Source organism: Helianthus annuus, chromosome 1, assembly GCF_002127325.2.
Source record: "Helianthus annuus cultivar XRQ/B chromosome 1, HanXRQr2.0-SUNRISE, whole genome shotgun sequence".
Lineage (NCBI taxonomy): Eukaryota > Viridiplantae > Streptophyta > Magnoliopsida > Asterales > Asteraceae > Helianthus > Helianthus annuus.
In genome coordinates, this window is record NC_035433.2 from 74,347,191 (window position 1) to 74,367,573 (window position 20,383).

Consider the following 20,383-nt stretch of genomic DNA (forward strand, 5'->3'; position numbering starts at 1 on the left):
CAACTTTTCTTATGTCACTTGGATTTCTTCTTTTATAGAAAGTATAGATAGAATATGTATTCTAAAATAAAAGTATAATAACATACACACAAATTTATTATTCCATATATAAATAAGCAAACTTTTTGTGCATACCCACTTGTAACATGTGCTTTAAGAGTTTTTAAAAAAAAAATTCGATTTTTTAATTTTAACCCAAAGGTTTTTACCTTTTGCAATTGTAACCCTACATAATTTGTTTTTTTAACTTTAAACCAAACTTTTCATTACTTTTAACCCAAAGGTTTTTACCTTTTACAATTTTAACCCTACATAATTTTTTTTAACTTTAACCCAAAACTTGTCATTATTTGCAATTTAACTTCACAACTTTTGTTACTTTTACTTTTTTATCTTTGGCAAATTTTCGGTTTATGTATAGTTCTTAATTTTTCGAGTTAATACGACGCAACGTACAAGTGTGGTTCAACTTTTTTATGTTTTGTTTCAAATTTTGCAAGTTAATACGACGCAACGTACATGTGTGGTTCAACGTTTTTACCTCTATTTTTTCATGTTTGACAAGTTCGTCGCAACACGCAGACCCTAGGTCGAGTCAGTGTTGGTGGTCGATAACCGTTGTGTGACATTAGTACTATTTGACACCGTTTTATGTCCCGCCGCAACGCGGCGTGTGCTTTGGGGGTTTTCCAAAGAAAAAACCGTTATGCATATGGTTGTCGTAACATTGGCTTTGGGGGTTTCCAAAAAAAAATTGATTTTTTTTACTTTTCAACCAAAAGTATTTCATAAATTACTTTTAACCCAAAACTATTTGTTTTTTTACTTTTAACCCAAAATTTTTTATTTTTTGTAATCTAACCTCACAACTTTTTTACTTTCAACTTTGTTCCTTTACAGTTTTCATTTTCCGCAAATTTTTCGCTTTATGCTTGGTTCTAAATTTTGTGACTTAACGCATCGCAGCATGCGTCTTTGGTTTAACTTTTTTCCGTTTCATTCTAAATTTTGCGAGTTAACATGACGCAACGTGCGGGTGTGGGTGAACGTTTTTACATCGTCTATTTTCCCCGTTTGACAGGTTTAACGTAACTTACGGGTCCTAAATCAACTTAGTCATAACTAAAGAATCCCCGCCGCATTGCGGCGGGTCTCAATTCTAGTTTTCTTAAATTTCTATATGATTATTTCATATAACATATACATTCATCACATCAACCACCACATAGTGCAATTATATAACTTGTACCATGTGGCTATAATTCACAGAAAACGACCATTGAGAAGAAGATAACGCTACATAATTATAACCCCATCTCAATACACACCATCGTCATCGTGTCCTTCATGGCGGAACCATCGAACTCCTCCACCTGCCATGTGGTGGCAATACCATACCCCGGCAGAGGCCACATAAACCCTATGATGAACCTCTGCAACCTCATTGCTCTACGCCACCCTTCCAACTTCCTCATCACCGTTGTCGTAACCCAAGAATGGCTCGGCTTCATCCAACCCGAACCCAAGCCGTCTAACATCCGGTTCGCTACTATCCCCAATGTTATCCCCTCAGAGGTGAACCGGGCTGATGATTTCCCCGGTTTTCTTAATGCTACATTGACAAAAATGGAAGAGCCTGTGGAACAGTTGCTTAGGGGGATGGTGGTGCCGATAAGTGTTGTTATATATGATACTTATCTTAGTTGGGTTTTGAATATGGGTAGCCGGATGAATGTTCCGGTGGCGAGTTTGTTCACGATGTCGGCCACGGTGTTCGCAATGTTTTATTATTATCATCTCCTTGTTGAGAACTGCAATGCCGGAGATAACTTCTCAGGTAGGTTTGAGGAAAGTTTTTTGCATTCATGAATTATTTTTTCGCATCATTATCCACTGTACGGGTGTACTACTAGTTGTTATACGGCACATGTAGTAAGGCCCGATCCACCACGTATCACCTTTTTGACACCAATACGGCACACATAACTTTTTTTCCACCAATACAGCGCGCATAACTTTTTGTCCACCGGCGTATCACTTTTCTCCCTACCAATACGATGTGTATCACTTTTTTTTCTGGCCAATATGGAGCATGTTACTTTTTTATTTCCCACAAATACGGCGTGGATCACTTTTTTTTCACCAGTATAGCGCGCATCACTTTTTACCACCAACGTATCACCTTTTTCCCTGCCAATACGGTGCGTATCACTTTTTTTTTTGCTACTATAGAGCGTGTTACTTTTTTTATCACCAATGTAGAGCGCATCTTTTTTTCTACCCATTATACGGTTCTTATCACTTTTTTCACCTAACAAAAGAATGACTAATGTGACACTGATATGATGTGATAGACGCCTAGTGTCTGGATTGTGGGATGTTGTACATATAACATCACCCTTATTTTAACGATCGAGTAATTTTGATTCGATCTGAAACCTAATTTCAAATTTTACAGGAAACATGGAGGAATTAGTAGATTACATTCCTGGAGTTCCTCCAACTCGAGTTGCTGATCTTGTGACAGTCTTTAATGGCAATGGGAAAGAAGTTAGGGCAGCAACTTTACAAGCCATTTCAATGTCCGCCAAAGCTCAGTTTCTTCTTTTTCTATCGGTTTACGAGCTCGAAGCCCAAGTTATCGACGCGTTAAACTCCGAGCTTTCCATACCCATTTACGTGATTGGACCGGCGATTCCTTACTTTAGGTTGAACGACATGCAAAATGACCAAAATGCCCCTAAATACGTCAGATGGTTAGACCGTCAACCTTTGGCTTCGGTTTTGTATATTTCACAAGGGAGTTTTCTTTCGGTCTCGGATGCCCAATTGGAAGAAATCATTGCTGGTGTACACGATAGTGGTGTACGATACATGTGGATTGCACGTGACGAAAAGACTCGGTTTAAATGTGAAAATGACGAAAAGGGGCTTGTTATACCTTGGTGTGACCAATTAAGAGTGTTATGTCATGGTTCCATAGGGGCATTTTGGTCACATTGCGGGTGGAATTCAACGAAGGAAGGTGCTTTTTCCGGGGTGCCGATGCTCACTTTTCCAATATTTTTCGATCAAGTTCCAAATAGTAAGATGATAGTGGAAGATTGGAAAATGGGAAGGAGGGTGTCGGTTGGAGAGGGTATTTTAGTCACACGAGAAGAAATTTCAAAACTCGTTAGGAGATTTATGGATCGGGAAAGCGAAGAAGGAAAGGAGGCGAGGAGACGTGCAAACGAAGTCAAGAAGATTTGTCGACAAGTGATCGCAGAAGGAGGGTCTGCTCAGATAGATATCGATTCGTTCATTAGCGATATTTCAAAGAGTGGAGTCAATAATTAATAAAATATGTATCGTGTAATGTAGTTTAGGTGTTGCTTATTTAATTAATAATGTTATTAAACCTAGTTTGTTTTCTAACATATTATAGATCGTGATTAAGATGGGTAACCAAATGAGTTATAGCTGATGATATTTTCAAATCCGATCTAACAGTTCAAACCAAAGTAAGCTAAGCGGTTTGAAATATATACGGTTTGGTTTTGACGGTTTAATTGGTTTACGAATCGGTCTATGATTGAACTTTCGACAATTTTCTTACAAAAAGAATACAATGATTTTTTTTAAAAGTTGGTTCAAACTTCAAAGCGCTAGCAAAACAAATCGTCAAAACTGACATGTTTAGCGGACCCAACCAACCCAATCAGTTTGGTTTGTGGTTTTACGAAATCAAGGTTAGCGATTTGACTTCTTTTTCTTTCATCTTTCTTCTTTGTCTTTTTAGGTTAGCGATTTAACTTCTTTTTCTTTCGTCTTTCTTCTTTGTCTTTTTATTTAGAGTTAAAAGCATTTTAGTCCTGTGGTTTGGCCATTTTTGCTAGTTTAGTCTAGAGATGGGCATAATCGGGTATTCTTAAAACCCGGAACCGGGTATGGATACAAGTGAGTGGAACCGGGTTCTCTGTGGAACCGGTTCCGGGTACAACCCGGGTACACGTCAATATATTTAGAACCGGCGTAACCGGTTTCGGGTACAATGGAACCGGGTACGGGTCCTGTTTGAAACCGGGTACGGGTATTGTTTGAAACCGGTTTTTTTGAGTTTCTCAATGCAAAAAGCTGTCAATACTGTACATAACCGGTTCCTCCTGTTTTTACTCGATAAAAGCTGTTTTTTTACTTTTTTCTACCGAACGGAACCAACAACACATATCAACTCATTTTTGTGGTGAACATCAGTTTGTAAAGGTCGTAGGTTTAATAAGGATTGTTGCTATTTTTGGTTTTGTATTTTTTAATGTTTATTTTTGGTAGAACTGATTTGTATCTCATCATGTTATGCTTTTATAACCTGTACAATTTCGTTTGCTTCACGTATTTGATTGAATGGTTGGTTTTAAACATCACTCGATGAATCATTCTTTGGATCTGGTAAATACCATAAAGTTACTATTTAAACCATTAATTGATAATTTAGAGATGGGCATATCGGGTTTTTTTGTAATACCCGGAACCGGTTCCGGGTAGGAACCGGGTTCCGGGTACGCACCGGGTCCGGGTAGGAACCGGGTACGAACCGATTTTATTTATAAAATGTGGAACCGGGTCGGAACCTACGGGTTTTTTGAACCCGGAACCGGTTCTACTATTAGCCGGGTAGGAAACGGAACCGGGTCCAGGTCGGTTCCACCGGGTCGGGTTTGGAACCGGTTATTATGCCCAAAGGTTTGAAAAGTTTGGTCATTTTATATGGTCGAATTGCCCTTCTAGTTAACAGAATTACATATAAAATGACTGAATTGCTCTTCTCGTTAACAGAAAAAATGAATAAAGTTAACCCAGTGGACTAAAATGGCAACGTTTGAAACTATTTGGACTAAAAGGACAACATTTCAAACTTTTAGACTAAACTGGCAAAATGGCAGCAAACCACAGTGACTAAAATGGCATTTAACTCTTTTATTTATTATTTTTTTCCCAACCTTTTGTTTTGGAATCGCAGGACGCAGGTTACCTAACCCTTTGGGCTTTGATGCATAATGCATTTCAATTGAGATTGGGCTTAAAACCCAATTACTTATTTACAGGTCAGTATAGAGGTTCAAGGAACAAACTATTGCAATCCATTCAGCAAAACCTTACCTTGACCTAATACCCAATTTGAAATTCACGTATGATAAGCTTAAATCATTAACTCAAGCCCCAAGGCTTTTTTAAACAAAGAGCTTAACAAACTTGTTCGGGGATAGTGCATCTGAAAGGCGAGGAATAAGAAGATTTTTTAGAACAAAGAGTTTAATTCCAAAAGAACTATGAAAGAGATTAAAGTAATGACGTTTCTACAGATAAAAAATAGGACATGTCTCACTTGGCTTGAATGGTCTATATGGTGTCACTCATAAATTGTAATCCTTAGTTGTCTATTTTTGTGCTAGCTCCTTGCTAGTGTGTTTTTTTTTTCTTTCACGTGTTATAGTTTACTCCAGGCCCCAATACTCATCATATAAAATTCCAAAACACAAATGACCAATCATGAAGCTAAGCAGACAAATACTACAAGGACCATCACATAACTTCCAAACATCTACTCACCAAGCTCATAGGCTTATCTTCAATAGCAAAAAACCATGTCAAAAAAACCTAACATTTTAGCTCTTCTCGTTCCAAAATTCGCATATAATATGCTTAAATCACTAACTCAACCCCAAGCCTTTTTTAAACAAAAGTTTAACAAACTTGTTCGGGCTGTTTTCTTAAACATAGGTGCATCCGGAAGGAAAGGAATGAGATGATTTTAATGACAAGGAGTTTAATTCGAAGAGAATTGTGGAAGATATTAAAGAACGTCGTTTATATGGATCAAAATAGGGACGATGTAAGAAAATATTTGATACATAAATTCATGTAGGCATTATTAACTTTTATATTATAGTTTATCACTGGCCTTATTGCCCCTATTTTTTTAATTGGTAAATATTCGATGGATGTATTTATCCTTATAGAATAAGGTTTCCTCTTGGATGTATATATAGCTCAATAGAGAGGATCTAAGGTGGACACAATCACTACCATAACATCACCCATAAATCATCCCTCTCTCTACTAAATCTCCATCATCACCATCATACACCATAAATGAGAACCCGACTAATGATATCATGGCTACCACCATCTCCACGGTTTCGGGATTAACGGGTACACATATACCTTCATCTTGTTTTCTACCATGTTTATCCATAAAATTGATCAACATGTGGTATCAAGAGCTTATGTTGATTAATCAATTCTATTTTGTTAAGAAACAAAAGAATTTGATGAAAACCAAAAATAAAATTCGGATTTTTTGGATTTGATGTTCATGGTTATGTTTCATGGATTGTTAAATTGGATTAAAACCTGTTTAAACATCATTAAAACCATAAATTTTTGAAGTTTTGATAAAATTAGTCAAGAACAAGTTTGAATGTTTTATTGTAACATCCGTGAAAAACGGATCACGGAAAAACCGACTCGTTTTGTAAACCGTAACTTTTCGCGAAACAAATAATGAAGAAGTTTATTTATTTATTTATTTATTAAACTAGGGATATTTCTTGTCGCGCGTTGCGCGACATTACAATTTAGATTCAATTAGTTACGGTTGCAAGCATTCCTCATATTAACAACCGTTTGTCGTTAATCTATCATGCTGTTGTTTATAGATGCACCGAACAAAATTGAGACATTTAGGCGTACAAGTGTACAACTTCCTGTCATTTGCGCTCCTGCACCTACATATATATTTATTTTTTAGTGTCGACCCTTATTTGGTCATTACTTTCAGAATAATAACGCCAATTATATATGTTAATTATCAAGTATACACCTTCAAAAAAGTTATTTTTATTAAATCATAAATTGGAAAACAAACTATTTGATCAGTAAGTCATCTTTTTTCTGAACAAAGTGAAGCAACTTAAAAGGAAAACATGAAGAAACTTATTCTTTTAAAAATAGGCAAAGAAGCAGTATTTAAATTGCAGGAAAGATAGATTAGACGTTATAAAATTAGAACGAAATTTGTCAACAATTACTTGATAGAATATAAACATAACAAATCAGCAATAAATAAAGAAAAGATATAGAAGTCACCTGATCCCTTATGGCTTCTAACGTAGCATGCTTCAATGTAACTGTTCCAAAATGAATCCAACTTGCATTATTGTTCATAAAAAATAAAAAAGGGCAAAAAAAGTGTTTGTACTCCAACCCAACCCAAATGGCCCGCTAAACCCACACTAAAATAAGAATTATGTAATTCTTTATCTTTATAATTAATCTTCCAAACACTTAACCTAAAATAACATAAAAAATCATAATCATAATTAACCGTTTGCTCCAAATAGTTTAATTGCCCCTAAAGGTTTTATATCCTAGGTTGTATGATTTGGAAGCCAAAAACTGAAGCCTAGTTGCAGAGAGGTGTCAACGCCCAAATGGGTCAATGTCTTTTTCTTGGGTTTGGAAACGTCAGTTGGGCAACCGGAAAGAGCAGTCTGAGTTATCTGCCCTTATCAATAGTTTAAGTAATGTCCATTTTTCTAACAACATGGACAAATGGACCTAGGTAGGAGATGTTTCTGGTGCATTTTTAGTTGCTTCTGTCAAAAAGGATAATCTATCCACTTTTAACCATTCTAAGCAGATAGATTATCAAAACCAAAAGTACCCATTTAGGTCGAAATCCAATCAACAAACCCTATATTAGGCAAGATGAAATCATCAGCACAAATGAACATACCGGTTTATCTGCAGCCCTTATCCACCAGCTTGAGCCACTGCCTACTGGAAAGTGGACACCTGCGGCGGCCACATCTACCTCCCTCGCCCTTGCTGGCTTCATCATCATCGCCGCCTTGATTAGCCACCTTGTTGTCACATATCGTCGTCGTTTAACCGAAAAGGATAGTAGGCCATCATCAACCATTTGTCGCATGCATCTCCATGTCTCTGTGGTTGGTTTGTAAAGATATCAAATTCTTAAAGCATAACAATAACAAATGTACTTTTGATTAAATAATATTTGAATTAAAATAAAGAAGCATTTATTTTTTTTTTACCCGGATTGAATTCTATGTGCTGATAGCCAAATCAGTTCCGAAATCAACCGTTGCAGAGCCAAAGTCTGAAACCTGCAGTAGATTCGTCATCAAACTCAGCGGGTCAAGTGTGGCATAGTGAAATATTGAAATTAACCCAAGTCACCATATAACTACCATAATTCCAATTAGTAATATTCTATACGAAGGAAGAAACAACATGATGGATATGGATAAAATCATAAATAACAAAATGTTAATATATAAAACAAAAAAAAAAGAATCAAGATTTTACCACAGTGACCGATGGAGCTATCAAACCTAAAATCTAAAGAAACAGAGCTACCAATAAATCCCCTTCTATTCCAACAACACAACAAAATTTTGATCACTTCACATAAATGATATTGATCTTGTTTTTGTCCTCTTTTGAGTTCATAACATGCATATTCACTTTCAATCAGGAAGCTACAACTAATTTAACATATTAACCGAATCGGCTCAGATTTGGCAATCGGACCGTCGTGGCTACAAAACGGTTGCAAGTGGAGAATATCACACTTACTCTCCTTAATTATGCCACGCCAAGCAATGGCTTCTACCATAGTCATCACAGCCATCATGAGTTTGGAACAATATTTTGCCTTAAACTTCAGTGAGCAAAACGAAATCACCAACACCAATCGACTCAGATCTAAAAACATCATCATGGTCGTTGAAAAGAGGAAAATAGGTTAGAAGCACACTTCCTCATAGTCGTTAAGAATAGCCAGCTCAGTGGCGCCATGGTTGCAACCGGAGTTGCCATACCAAGTAGCAACACACCATCATCACTGGGTAGGCGACAGGCCCAAAAGTCGCTAGAACAGTATATTTAGGCAATCAACTGAATGAAACAAATAGACTGGAACGGGAAGCGGTGGAGTTTTCGTGATGTAGCTTCACCGTCCAAATTAGCCACCACCTAAATCAGTGAATACCAACATTCCACGCACAAATATATTGTTCAACCCAGCCGACATCGCCTAAAACACTCGCTAAAACACCAAGGGTCGAATGGGGGTTAATAACCCCCAAAAACAGAGATGATACTTTTTTTTAAAGGAGAGGGATTTTTATAGACCAAATACACTTTAGTCAACCACACTTCTTGCTGATTAGAGATCAACTTGGAGGCGAAGACGGCAAAATATGAATCAATGGCACATATAACACCAACTCAACTAACCACGGCCTGACCCATTTCACGTTTTGTAGCAAATCGGGTTCATCCCACGCGACCTGTAACCAGAAATCATATCAAACTCGTACATTTAAAAACCAACTAACAAACATTCATACATAATCAATAATATCTCACCTATAAATACATATTCAATAATATCTCACTCATAAAGCGTACTGTATAAAGAGTATACCTCAAGAAGCCTCCAAGGCGAATTCGACCAACGGTACTGACCTTTGACATCATCCAAAGAAATCGTGCACATGAACCAGCTAATTTGAGGCGAAACCTTCGTCTCTGAAGCCATCTTAAGCCTCATTTTTGGAGACCACTGAATCCGCATTGTTGCCTTTACAGTCGACGTTTTCACATAGAACTCAAACGTGCTTGCGCGAGGGTGGTACACCACCTCAAACGGCCGGCTAGTAGACGCGAGGTTCGCAGCATCAACCACCAACTCCACACTCACCTTCACAATATTCTCAAACCCACCAACTGCAACAGTTACAGAATGGAAATAACCAGACCAAAAAACAACTGACTATCTTAAAAAAATGAGTATTTATACATATAATCACCATTATTTTAATGTTAATCTTCCAATACGTATCAATTATATTGATAATAACTTTTTATCAATATTGACTTTTATCGCTTTCGTAAAAAAATGTTATTATAAGTATTTCTTGTAGTTTAACTAAATAACTAATACATAAAACGACTAAAGTTAACTAACCCCTTTCTTTCAAAAAAAACTAACTGATTCGATTAAATGCAAAATCAGACATATTTCAAATACTAAAAACACATATTACGTAAGTTATGGAGACAGAAAAGAATCAAATACAAATCTAGCACCTTAAAAACTATTTGATTCAATTAAACGCAAAATCATACATATTCCAAATACGAACTCGTTCATGTAATCATATTCAATTTCAAAGTACAAAAAGCATTTGCACATACCGCAATACGATTGAATCAATTGCACAGTGGATCGCAACTGTAAACCCTAAACGATCGAATAAACAAATGAAGCGACATGATCATACCTGGAAGAGACTGGACATCGCCAGAGCAGCAGCGACATAACCGAAGGAGAGAGGAGCGTCCATGGCGCAGAAAATCAAAACAAAAGAAATTATCAAAAATCCAACTTCGTCCACAAAATCCCCAAGTTGAAGTTCACAAAACATCAAAGATCAAACATTTATGATAAACATACCTGCTTATAAAACCTCTACATGTTACCACTGATCGACTGTAAAACCCAAAAACTCAGAAACACTAAGTGGAAAAAATAGAAAAGTACCTTTTATAACGTTTGATATAAAGGATAGTTGTCAGATCGTTCAGATTAGCCTCTTCGTGCACCTTATCTATCAAATCAAATTAAAACATCAAAGGTGTGTAATAAAATCATCAAAAAATGTCCAATTGATTTGAGATTTTAGGACAACAGGAGGAGCAACTATGATTGTGAATTTAAGTAAAAGAGATTCAAGACCAAATTTGTGATTTATTTATGTGGTAAAAGAATGAAGATACCAGATCTTTTAGCACCGTCGTCAAAAGGCTAGCACTAAAAACCAAAACAACCACAAAATCAGAGCAGCACCATCGCCCTTTGCATTGTTCGCCGGAGCAGAACGGTCGGACGACCTTTAGCATCTCCATCGCCCCTCTCTTTCTCTGTCTAACCAACTGAACGAAAACAAAACTATTGCCGCCGCTAACATCTGCGTGGGAAACAACTCCATCGTCACCATCGGCCGTTTGCAACAAAACAGAAACCCTAGATCATCGTCAGTGTTGTGATGTTCTCTGGGAAATTAAACCGGAGACTTTTAACCAAATGGGAAATGAATGAGGTAGACACGCAATGAAACAGGTGGCATAAGAAGAAAACATTTAACTGACACGTGTCAGGCTAAAAAATGGGGAGAAAAAAAAACCTTCCCATGGATCGAACCTGCATCGATGAAGATATAAAACAGACACATAACCACTTTACCAAATACACAAATATGAAAAGTTATAAACAACAATCATATATATATACTAATAGAAAAGGTTCTAAAGGGAAAAGTAAGCAAATGAGGATGTGCCATGTGACACAAATTACTGTTCATAAGCTTTTAGAATTAATAGATTTATAATATCACATTTAAATTAATTGAATAATCAATTAAAAGTTGTAATCTTAAAAATAAAACTTGGTTTGTGTCAAAACTCAGAGATCAAACAAACCAAAACCTTTATTATGATTCAGAGCAAATACAAAGTGACTGTCGAATCAGTCATCACATATTGGAATCAAAAGATTATGAATACAGGAAATATAAGAACACTCTTGCACTCTCACGAATTGGACTTGTGAGGATGAGGGAGACAAGAGAGCTTGGTTGTTGTGAAAGAGAAGGTTCCAGAGATGATGAGCACAGGACCCTAGACACCAAGATATATATACGGCACATTCTTTGGACAGCTAATACCCAGCTGGGAGTCCAGCCTGTAGACAGCAGCAGCCCAAGCCCGGAATGGAAGCCCAAGACACCTCGTACAAAAGAAATAAAAGAAAAGATTAGGGCTAAAAATAGAAAAGGAAAACTAATCATAGCACATTTATAGTGAAGTAATCTTTTCCCTTAAGAAAAAAAGATCAATTTCAAAGTGTTTGGTTTTATTGTGAAACACTGGGTTTGCTGCAATAGACAGGGCAGCGGTACTATCACATTTTAACGTCACAGGAACTTCAACATCAACCTTAAGCTCCCTTAAAATGTTAATCAGCCACAAGACTTCGCAGGTAGCACTGCACATAGATCTGTATTCTGCCTCGGCAGAGGATCTTGATACAACACTTTGTTTCTTACTTTTCCATGAGACCAAGGATGCGCCAAGAAAAATGCAGTAACCAGTGACTGACCTTCTGCTGTCAACACATTTTGCCCAATCCGAGTCAGCAAAGGCAGTCAACTGAAAGGAATCGCTCCTTTTGAACAGAATTCCAGTTCCAGGTGCTCCTTTTAGGTACCTTAACACCTTAAAGGCTATTTGTGTATGAGCTTCAGTGGGTTTGTGCATGAACTGGGACAGGTAGTGAACTGAATATGCTATATCAGGTCTGGTATGAGAAAGGTAAATTAGTTTACCAACCAATTTTTGATATTGGGTTACATCAAGAGTGTTGGTATCCCTTTTTGCTAAGTTGGTCAAAATATGATTCTGTTCAATGGGGCAACTGGTTGGTTTACTTCCGCTCATGCCATATTCGTTTAGTAAATCCATGCAGTACTTTCTTTGCGACAGACAGACCCTCTCATTGGTTTTAATTACCTCAATTCCAAGAAAAAATTTTAATTGACCGAGATCTTTAATTAAAAACTCAGTTTTTAAGAAATCTTTAACCCTTTTAAGTTCCCCTTCACTATTCCCAATCAAGACAATATCATCAACGTAAACGAGGAGAACAACAAAGATAGAGTTTTCAGACTTAATAAACATAGAATGGTCACATTTGGACTGTATGAATCCAATTTTGACCAGAGCCTGAACAAGTCTTTCATTCCACATACGTGGAGCTTGTTTCAAGCCATATAATGACTTGTTCAGTTTGCATACTTTATTCTTATTTTCAAGATTCAAACCATCAGGAAGGGTCATAAAGACTTCTTCTCTAAGATTACCATACAGGAAAGCATTATTAACGTCAAGTTGGTATAACGGCCAGCTATTTTGAACAGATAAGTTAATGACGCACCTAACAGTGACCATTTTAACCACAGGAGAAAAGGTTTCTTCAAAGTCTATACCTTCCCGTTGATTAAAGCCTTTGGCAACTAGCCTAGCTTTGAATCTATCAATTTCATCGGTGGATTTATATTTTACTTTAAAGACCCATTTACACCCAATGGGCCTTTTCCCACTAGGTAAGTCAACTATATCCCAGGTATTATTCCTGTATAAGGCAGATAACTCTTCATTCATTGCATCAATCCATCTTTTATCTTTTATAGCATCTTTATAAGTGCAAAGTTCAATGATTTTGTTAATGTTAGCAGCAAGGCAAATGTTTTCTTTAGGCCGATTTGAATAATAAACAACCTTATCATAACTATATCTATCATTACCAACAACAAAGTCATTAAACCTTTTTGGAACAGAGACAGATCTAGTGGATCTTCTAGTTGTTTGAATACCCTCAGGAAGGTTTTGTTCATCATTTACACTACTAGACTCAGCCCTCACGGAACTAGTTTCAACATTTGTTGACTCATGATTACCAGCCGTGCCAACAGTATCTGATGGCTGCTGTGTATCATCATCATTGATAGTTTCAACTGTATTACTGTGTTGCTGTGTCACAGTAGTTGACTCAATAAAATCCTTCTCTTCATCATTGGGATTTACATCACTTGAAAATTCATAGTTATCGAAAAAATTTAATTGATTTAAGTTAACAGACTTATCTAGGCCAGCATATGATTCAATTTTGAAGGGAAAGGTTGTTTCATGGAAACTGACATCCCTTGAAAAAATGAATCTTTTTTGGTCTAGACTCCAAACTTTGTAACCCTTTCTATCATTTTAATATCTCATGAAAACACATTTTTCAGCTCTTTCTTCAAGTTTATTAGGATTATTTAAGACTGTAAAATAGCAAAGGCACCCAAAAATTTTCAAGTGATCAAGAGAAGGTTTAAAACCAAACAACATTTCATAAGGAGAACAGCCATGTAACACAGAAGAAGGAAGTCTGTTAATCAAGTAAGAGGCAGTAAGAACGCATTCAGACCAGAACCTAAGGGGAACATTGGACTGAAATAGTAAAGCCCTTGCAATGTTTAACAAGTGTCTATGTTTTCTTTCCACAACACCATTTTGTTGAGGTGTATAGGTGCAAGAAGTTTGCTGTATGATTCCTTTTTGTTTGGTAAAAGCAGACATTTGTGAGTTGGTGAACTCAGAACCGTTATCACTTCTAAACATTTTAATATCAACTTCAAATTGAGTTTTAACAAGATTGTAAAAGCTTTGTATATTTTCAAGAACCTCAGATTTTGATTTCATTAGGTAAACCCAGACAGATCGGATGAAATCATCAACTACAGTGAGAAAGTATTTGTACCCGTCCACACTAGTGACCTTGTATGGACCCCAAACATCAAGATGAATGAGATCTCCAACCTTGGTTGATGTATGGTCACTGAGTGGGAAGGGAACTCTGTGTTGTTTGGCCTTGTGACAAACATCACAAGGTTTAGTAGTTGACTTAGATTTAATTTGAAGAACGTTTAACACTTGTTTGGCAGGATGACCCAGCCTAGAATGCCAGAGCTTTACATTTTCAGCTTTACTTAGACAAGAAAAACCAGAACTAAGAGAGTTACCACAGAAATATAAACCCTCAGTTTGTCTACCAGTCACCAGGGTTTTCTTTAAGGACGAATCCTGAATATAGCAAGTATTATCATCAAAAACAACTCTAAGCTTATTGTCTTTAGCAAGCTTATACACAGAAATGAGATTTACACAATATTCAGGTACAACAAACACATCTTTCAATATCACAGAATCAGATAGTTTAAAGCAGCCAATTTGAGTGACCTTAGCATCAGTTCCGTTTAGGTGCTTGACCGTTATATTATATTCTGAAGGAAAATTGGTATTGAATAAACCAACCTTTAACCAGTTGGTAAATAATAATCCAGCCTATAGAATTGGTATATAATAATCCTACCTATCAACATGTTGGTACTCAATGAACTTTCGTTAATTTTTTTTTAACTGAAGTTAGTTTTTAAGTTTTATTTATTACACAAACAGTCCCTGTAGTTGTAATTTACTAGTTTTAACTATTTTATAAACCTCAAATCGAGGAAAAGGAGGATTTTCGAGTGGTTTTTTTGTTTCATAAAATAGTTAAAACTAGTAAATTACAACTACAGGGACTGTTTGTGTAATAAATAAAACTTAAAAACTAACTTCAGTTAAAAAAATTAACGGAAGTTCATTGAGTACCAACATATTGATAGGTAGGATTATTATATACCAATTCTGTAGGTTGGATTATTATTTACCAACTGGTTAAAGGTTGGTTTATTAAATACCAATTTTCCTATTCTGAAACATCGACTAAATTAAACATATTTTTGCTGGACATAACCATAAGTTGGTTTGCACCAGAATCTATAATCCAATTTAGATTTTGTGTTGAAAATTTTTTTGAGTTGAAACAAAAGATGTTCTTGTACCATTCAGAAGAAAAGAAGGAACTAAAACATTTACCTCCTACATTAGACTTATTTGTGTCCTCAGATTTATTCTCATTCAGCATACCTAGCAGCTTAGAAAACTGATCAGCAGTCAAAGAGTTCAAGGAGCTAGCATTTTTATCATTCATAGAATCACTCATAAAGGAACTACCACCATTGCTAGACGAATTATTAGATCTAGGCCACTGGTGATTACTTGGGTTTGGTTTTTGTCTGTAATTTGGCGGATATCCATGCAGTTCGAAGCATTTATCAACAGTGTGCCCAATCTTATTGCAATGAGAGCACTTTAGATTAGGATTAGGACCCTTGTTAAATTTTTTCTTGTTGTCATTAAAATTATTTGTTTTTGCAGCAAAACCAACGTTTGGGATTTTTGAAGTATTATTTGAACCTCTGTGAGATTCCTCTCTAGAGATAATTGAAAAGGCACTTTTGATAGTGGGTAATGGGTCTCTCGTCAAAAGATTGGTTCTAACAGGTTGATAAATGTCATCCAATCCCATTAAGAATTGCATGAGCTTAATTAATTGATTGAATTCATTGAACTTAGTGGAGGCATTGCAAGTGCAGGAAGGTAATTAAAGCATGGCATCAAATTGTTTCCACGTAGTGTTAATTTTATGATAATATTCTGAGACACTAGCACCATTTTGACTCACAAAATTGATTTTTTGATACACACCAAACACAACAGATCCATCTACTTTATCATAAGTATCCTTTAAATCATCCCAGACTTCAGAAGCGAGCTTAGAATAAACTTGTCCAACATACAATTCATCAGAAACAGAGTTCAAAATCCATGTTAACACAATAGAATTGCAACGATCCCATTGACTGGCTAGGACATCATCAGTTTTAGATCTATTACATGTGCCATCAATAAAACCTATCTTATTTTTTGCCATTAGTGCAAGTCTCATAGCATTTGACCAAACAACGTAGTTTTCAGTTCCTTTTAGTTTTATATTGACAATAGTAAGACCACTGGAATCACTCGCATGAAGATATAAAGGATCACTAGCATTAAGTTTACTAACCAACGTAACAGAAGGCTCAGTTTTATCACCCATCTAAACAGACAAAAGTAGTCACAAAAAATAGCAAGAAACACAAGTAGGAGCACAATACTACTAGCACAGAACCAAACACAATCAAATATAAGCACAGAACAAGACGGCGAAGCCTGGATAGAGGTCCGATCAGAGGTTCGTCACTCAAGGTGCCTCCGCAAACGATATCTAGGGAGCCTTAACAACCACAGACCAACTACAAAGCAACATAGTGAACCCTCTCTGTGTCCCAATCAAACCGGTTTTGCCTAGGAACCCGGTATCAAATATGCCTAGACACAACAAAGAGTGATGCAGAAGACAGGAAATAAAAAGATGGAACGAACTCACAACGGGTACATAAAGATGGCGAATCAGACCAGTAACCTTCACTTAGGGTTACAGGTACCGACTAGAAGACAGCTTCACAAGCCCTGTTGGTTTGCCCTAATCGGGACCAACGCGAGCCTTCTTCAAGAGTGATAAGGAAACCCTAAGCGTTAGGGTTACAGACACCACAGCGGCGCAAGATCAGAGAGGGAGGTCTCGCAGGAGTGAAGTCAGCAGAACCCTAAGGACCACCAGGACTTCACACAGCACTGGGTTTGCAACGTCGTCTCCGATTTAACCCTAAGAAGACCACTGAAGATAACACCCTTGAGAGATGCAGTGGAAGGTCACCAGAGCACCGATTCAACCTCGGAGCTCTGATACCATGTCAAAACTCAGAGATCAAACAAACCAAAACCTTTATTATGATTCAGAACAAATACAAAGTGACTGTCAAATCAGTCATCACATATTGGAATCAAAAGATTGTGAACACAGGAAATATAAGAACACTCCTACACTCTCACGAATTGGACTTGTGAGGATGAGGGAGACAAGAGAGCTTGGTTGTTGTGAAAGAGAAGGTTCCAGAGATGATGAGCACAGGACCCTAGACACCAAGATATATATACGACACATTCTTTGGACAACTAATACCCAGCTGGGAGTCCAGCCTGTAGACAGCAGCAGCCCAAGCCCGGAATGGAAGCCCAAGACACCTCGTACAAAAGAAATAAAAGAAAAGATTAGGGCTAAAAATAGAAAAGGAAAACTAATCATAGCACATTTATACTGTAATTTTAACAGTTTGTATGGTTAATTATGGTAAGGAATAAGTAACTAAGTTAGCTAGTTAGATTAAACTACAAAGTTGAGGGGTCTTTGAGCAATTTATGAAATCATGTTTAGTTGGAACAAAAAAATAAAACAGGGTGGAGCCGGGACTCGAACCCGGATCTCCCCCGGTTCCGAAAACATCGCACACAAAAACCAACCACTCCACCACTTGTCTAAATCATTGACATCTCCCCAGCCGTTTATCTCTTAAACTAAAACAAATACGTATTTTGAATCAGGGACTTACCGCCCAAGCCAGGATTCACGATCACATCAGATCTCATCTGATTCGATGAGATATTCAACAAAACAATGGATTCATGTTTCTAAAATCCGAATCGTGAACCTAGATGGCAAACCAAACCATATTAGATCCTATAGCAGTCGAATATCATCCAAATTTTGAGACAAGATTGTTTATCTTTGTAAACTTGCAAACCGAATCAAGAATTGTGAATTAAGGTCGTTGTTAGTCGAATTGATCATAAAAACTCCATTTAATCGAACTCTAAGGCTTTACCGCCCTCCACAGCACTCGAAAAGATTCCTGTAATCGTTTGCAATCATTCTGATCGCCAGATGTTCTTCGTGCTCGTCGGAGTTCTTCTAGTCCATCCTCTATTCGAAGCCGGAAGCTATATTATACGTCAATCTGTTTGGTTTTTAAAATGAATAAAAAACCCTAACCTATTTCTATAATCAACACGCTATACGATTTGATTTTGAGGACTAAAGGGGGTAGGGTTTCGCGTAATTTCAACATGAAGGATCTCTAAGAGTCCTCTTACGTTATTGGCATTAAAATACACCGAGATAGACACAATGGAATTTTGGGATTATATTGAACATGTCCTTACCCATTACAACATGCAACATTGCTCTCCTTCTATAGCTCCAGTAGTTAAAGGAGATGTTTTCGACTTGTTCCAATGTCCGAAAACTGAGGTTGAAAAGGAGCAAATAAGAATGATACCTTATGCATCAGTAGTCCAGGAGCCTTATGTATGCTCAAGTCTGTATTCACCCAGATATCGCTTATCTTGCTGTAATGCTAGGCCGTTATCAGACTAATCCTGTCTTAGATCACTGAAAAGCAGCTAAGAAAGTACTTCGATATCTACAAGGGACGAAAGACTATAAACTGATTTATATAAGAAGTGATAATTTAGAAGTGGTAGGTTATTCCGACTTTGATTTTGCTAAATGTAAAAATGACAAGAAATCCACTTCAGTGTACATCTTTATGTTAGCAGGCGAACCCATCTCATGGAAAAGTCATAAACAACAGTTGACCACAACATCCACTAAGATGGCAAAATGCATTGTTGTTTATAACACAACCTATTATGGAATGTCGCTTAAAAATCTGATCCTTGGACTCAAAGTAGTTAATTCTATTTCTAGACCATTGAAGCTTTACTATGATAACTCAATTATCTTTAACTTCTCGAACAGTAACAGTTTGACTGGTGTCGGTTTATAATTTGATATAAAGTACTTGTTTATTCGTGAGCAAGTCAAGGAAAATAATCTTTGCATTGAGTATATAAGTACTAAGAATATGCTTGCGGATCCGATGACTAAAGGTTTCCCACCTAAAGTATTCGAAGAACTTGTTTCGAAGATGAGATTTACTAAAGACCTTATTTGGTTGCATATTGTACTTACTTATGTGTATTAATAAAATTTCCTCACTTATTTGATTTGTTTGTCTTTACATATGTTCCAGCTAGCTTAATGAGCATATAGACAATGATTATACAAATCAAACGTTTAGGGTTTACTTGTGAATTTGATCCTAACTAGTTATATTTTAAATTTGGGATGGTAGTATGTTTAATGGAGATCTTGAATTGAATATCGATTCAGTGACTGTATTTCTCTGCTGTAATTTTGGTTTAAAACTAATATGAGTATTAACTCCTGATCAGGCTTACATAATCCTCATAATAAATGATAATTGACCAAGTGAGAGAATGTAAGAATATATTTGATGTGTATGTGTGTATATATATATATATATATGCATGTGACCATTACCATCTTTTATATCATAATTAATCATTTACCTTATTGCCCCTATTAATTTAATTGGTAAATATTTGATGAACATATTTACCTTTACTAGAAAACAAGGTTTTTCATTGGGTGTATAAAAAGAGCTCAATATAGAGGGTATAAGGTTGACATAGTCACCACCACATCACTCATAAATCACCCCCCCCCCCCTCTCTCTACTAACTCTCGATCATCATCATCATCATACACCCTAAATGAAAACCCGACTAGTAATATCATGTACCATCTCCATGATTTCAAGATTAACAGGTAGACATATTCTTCATCTTATTCCTGTTATGTTTATCCATAAAACTAATGGTCTATACGGTGTAAATTTGATATCATTGATAAATCATAATCTTTAGTTGTCTATACTTGTGTAGCTTCTTGCTAAGCATATTTTTGTCACGTGTTATTCCTTTCTCCAAACCCCAATACTCACCATACAAATTCCAAAACACAAGGGACCAAACATAAACCCAACAAATTTACAAGGACCATTACATAACACCCCAACATCTC

General features: G+C 36.5%; 1 protein-coding gene and 1 long non-coding RNA gene across 6 annotated transcripts; one reads left to right on the forward strand and one right to left on the reverse strand.

Annotated features, from left to right (window-relative positions):
* Positions 1-1,168: 1,168 nt before the first annotated feature.
* On the forward strand, positions 1,169-3,419 carry LOC118481940 (UDP-glycosyltransferase 87A2-like). The gene is made up of 2 exons (XM_035977291.1): positions 1,169-1,837; positions 2,459-3,419. Exons 1-2 carry the CDS (start codon positions 1,348-1,350, stop codon positions 3,337-3,339), a joined length of 1,371 nt encoding a protein of 456 aa, XP_035833184.1. The 5' UTR covers positions 1,169-1,347; the 3' UTR covers positions 3,340-3,419.
* A 3,107-nt stretch (positions 3,420-6,526) lies between these two features.
* On the reverse strand, positions 6,527-11,256 carry LOC110930180. 5 transcript variants are annotated; one of them, XR_002587680.2, is made up of 9 exons: positions 10,849-11,256; positions 10,613-10,679; positions 10,353-10,362; positions 9,494-9,795; positions 8,371-9,356; positions 8,097-8,168; positions 7,778-7,986; positions 7,129-7,169; positions 6,527-6,767 (listed from the first exon to the last, which is right to left on the reverse strand). It is a non-coding gene; the product is annotated as an uncharacterized LOC110930180 (long non-coding RNA). The 5 variants fall into 5 exon arrangements; XR_004866374.1 differs by having other exon boundaries at positions 8,641-9,356; positions 10,353-10,525; XR_002587678.2 differs by having other exon boundaries at positions 10,353-10,525.
* Between the last annotated feature and the right edge of the window lie 9,127 nt (positions 11,257-20,383).

Excerpts from the sequence above, each read along its gene's own strand:
- LOC118481940 (XM_035977291.1), top strand. The coding sequence starts at position 1,348 with ATGGCGGAACCATCGAACTCCTCCACCTGCCATGTGGTGGCAATACCA. Across the intron at positions 1,838-2,458 it reads TGCCGGAGATAACTTCTCAG|GAAACATGGAGGAATTAGTA; the intron begins GTAGGTTTGAGG and ends CAAATTTTACAG.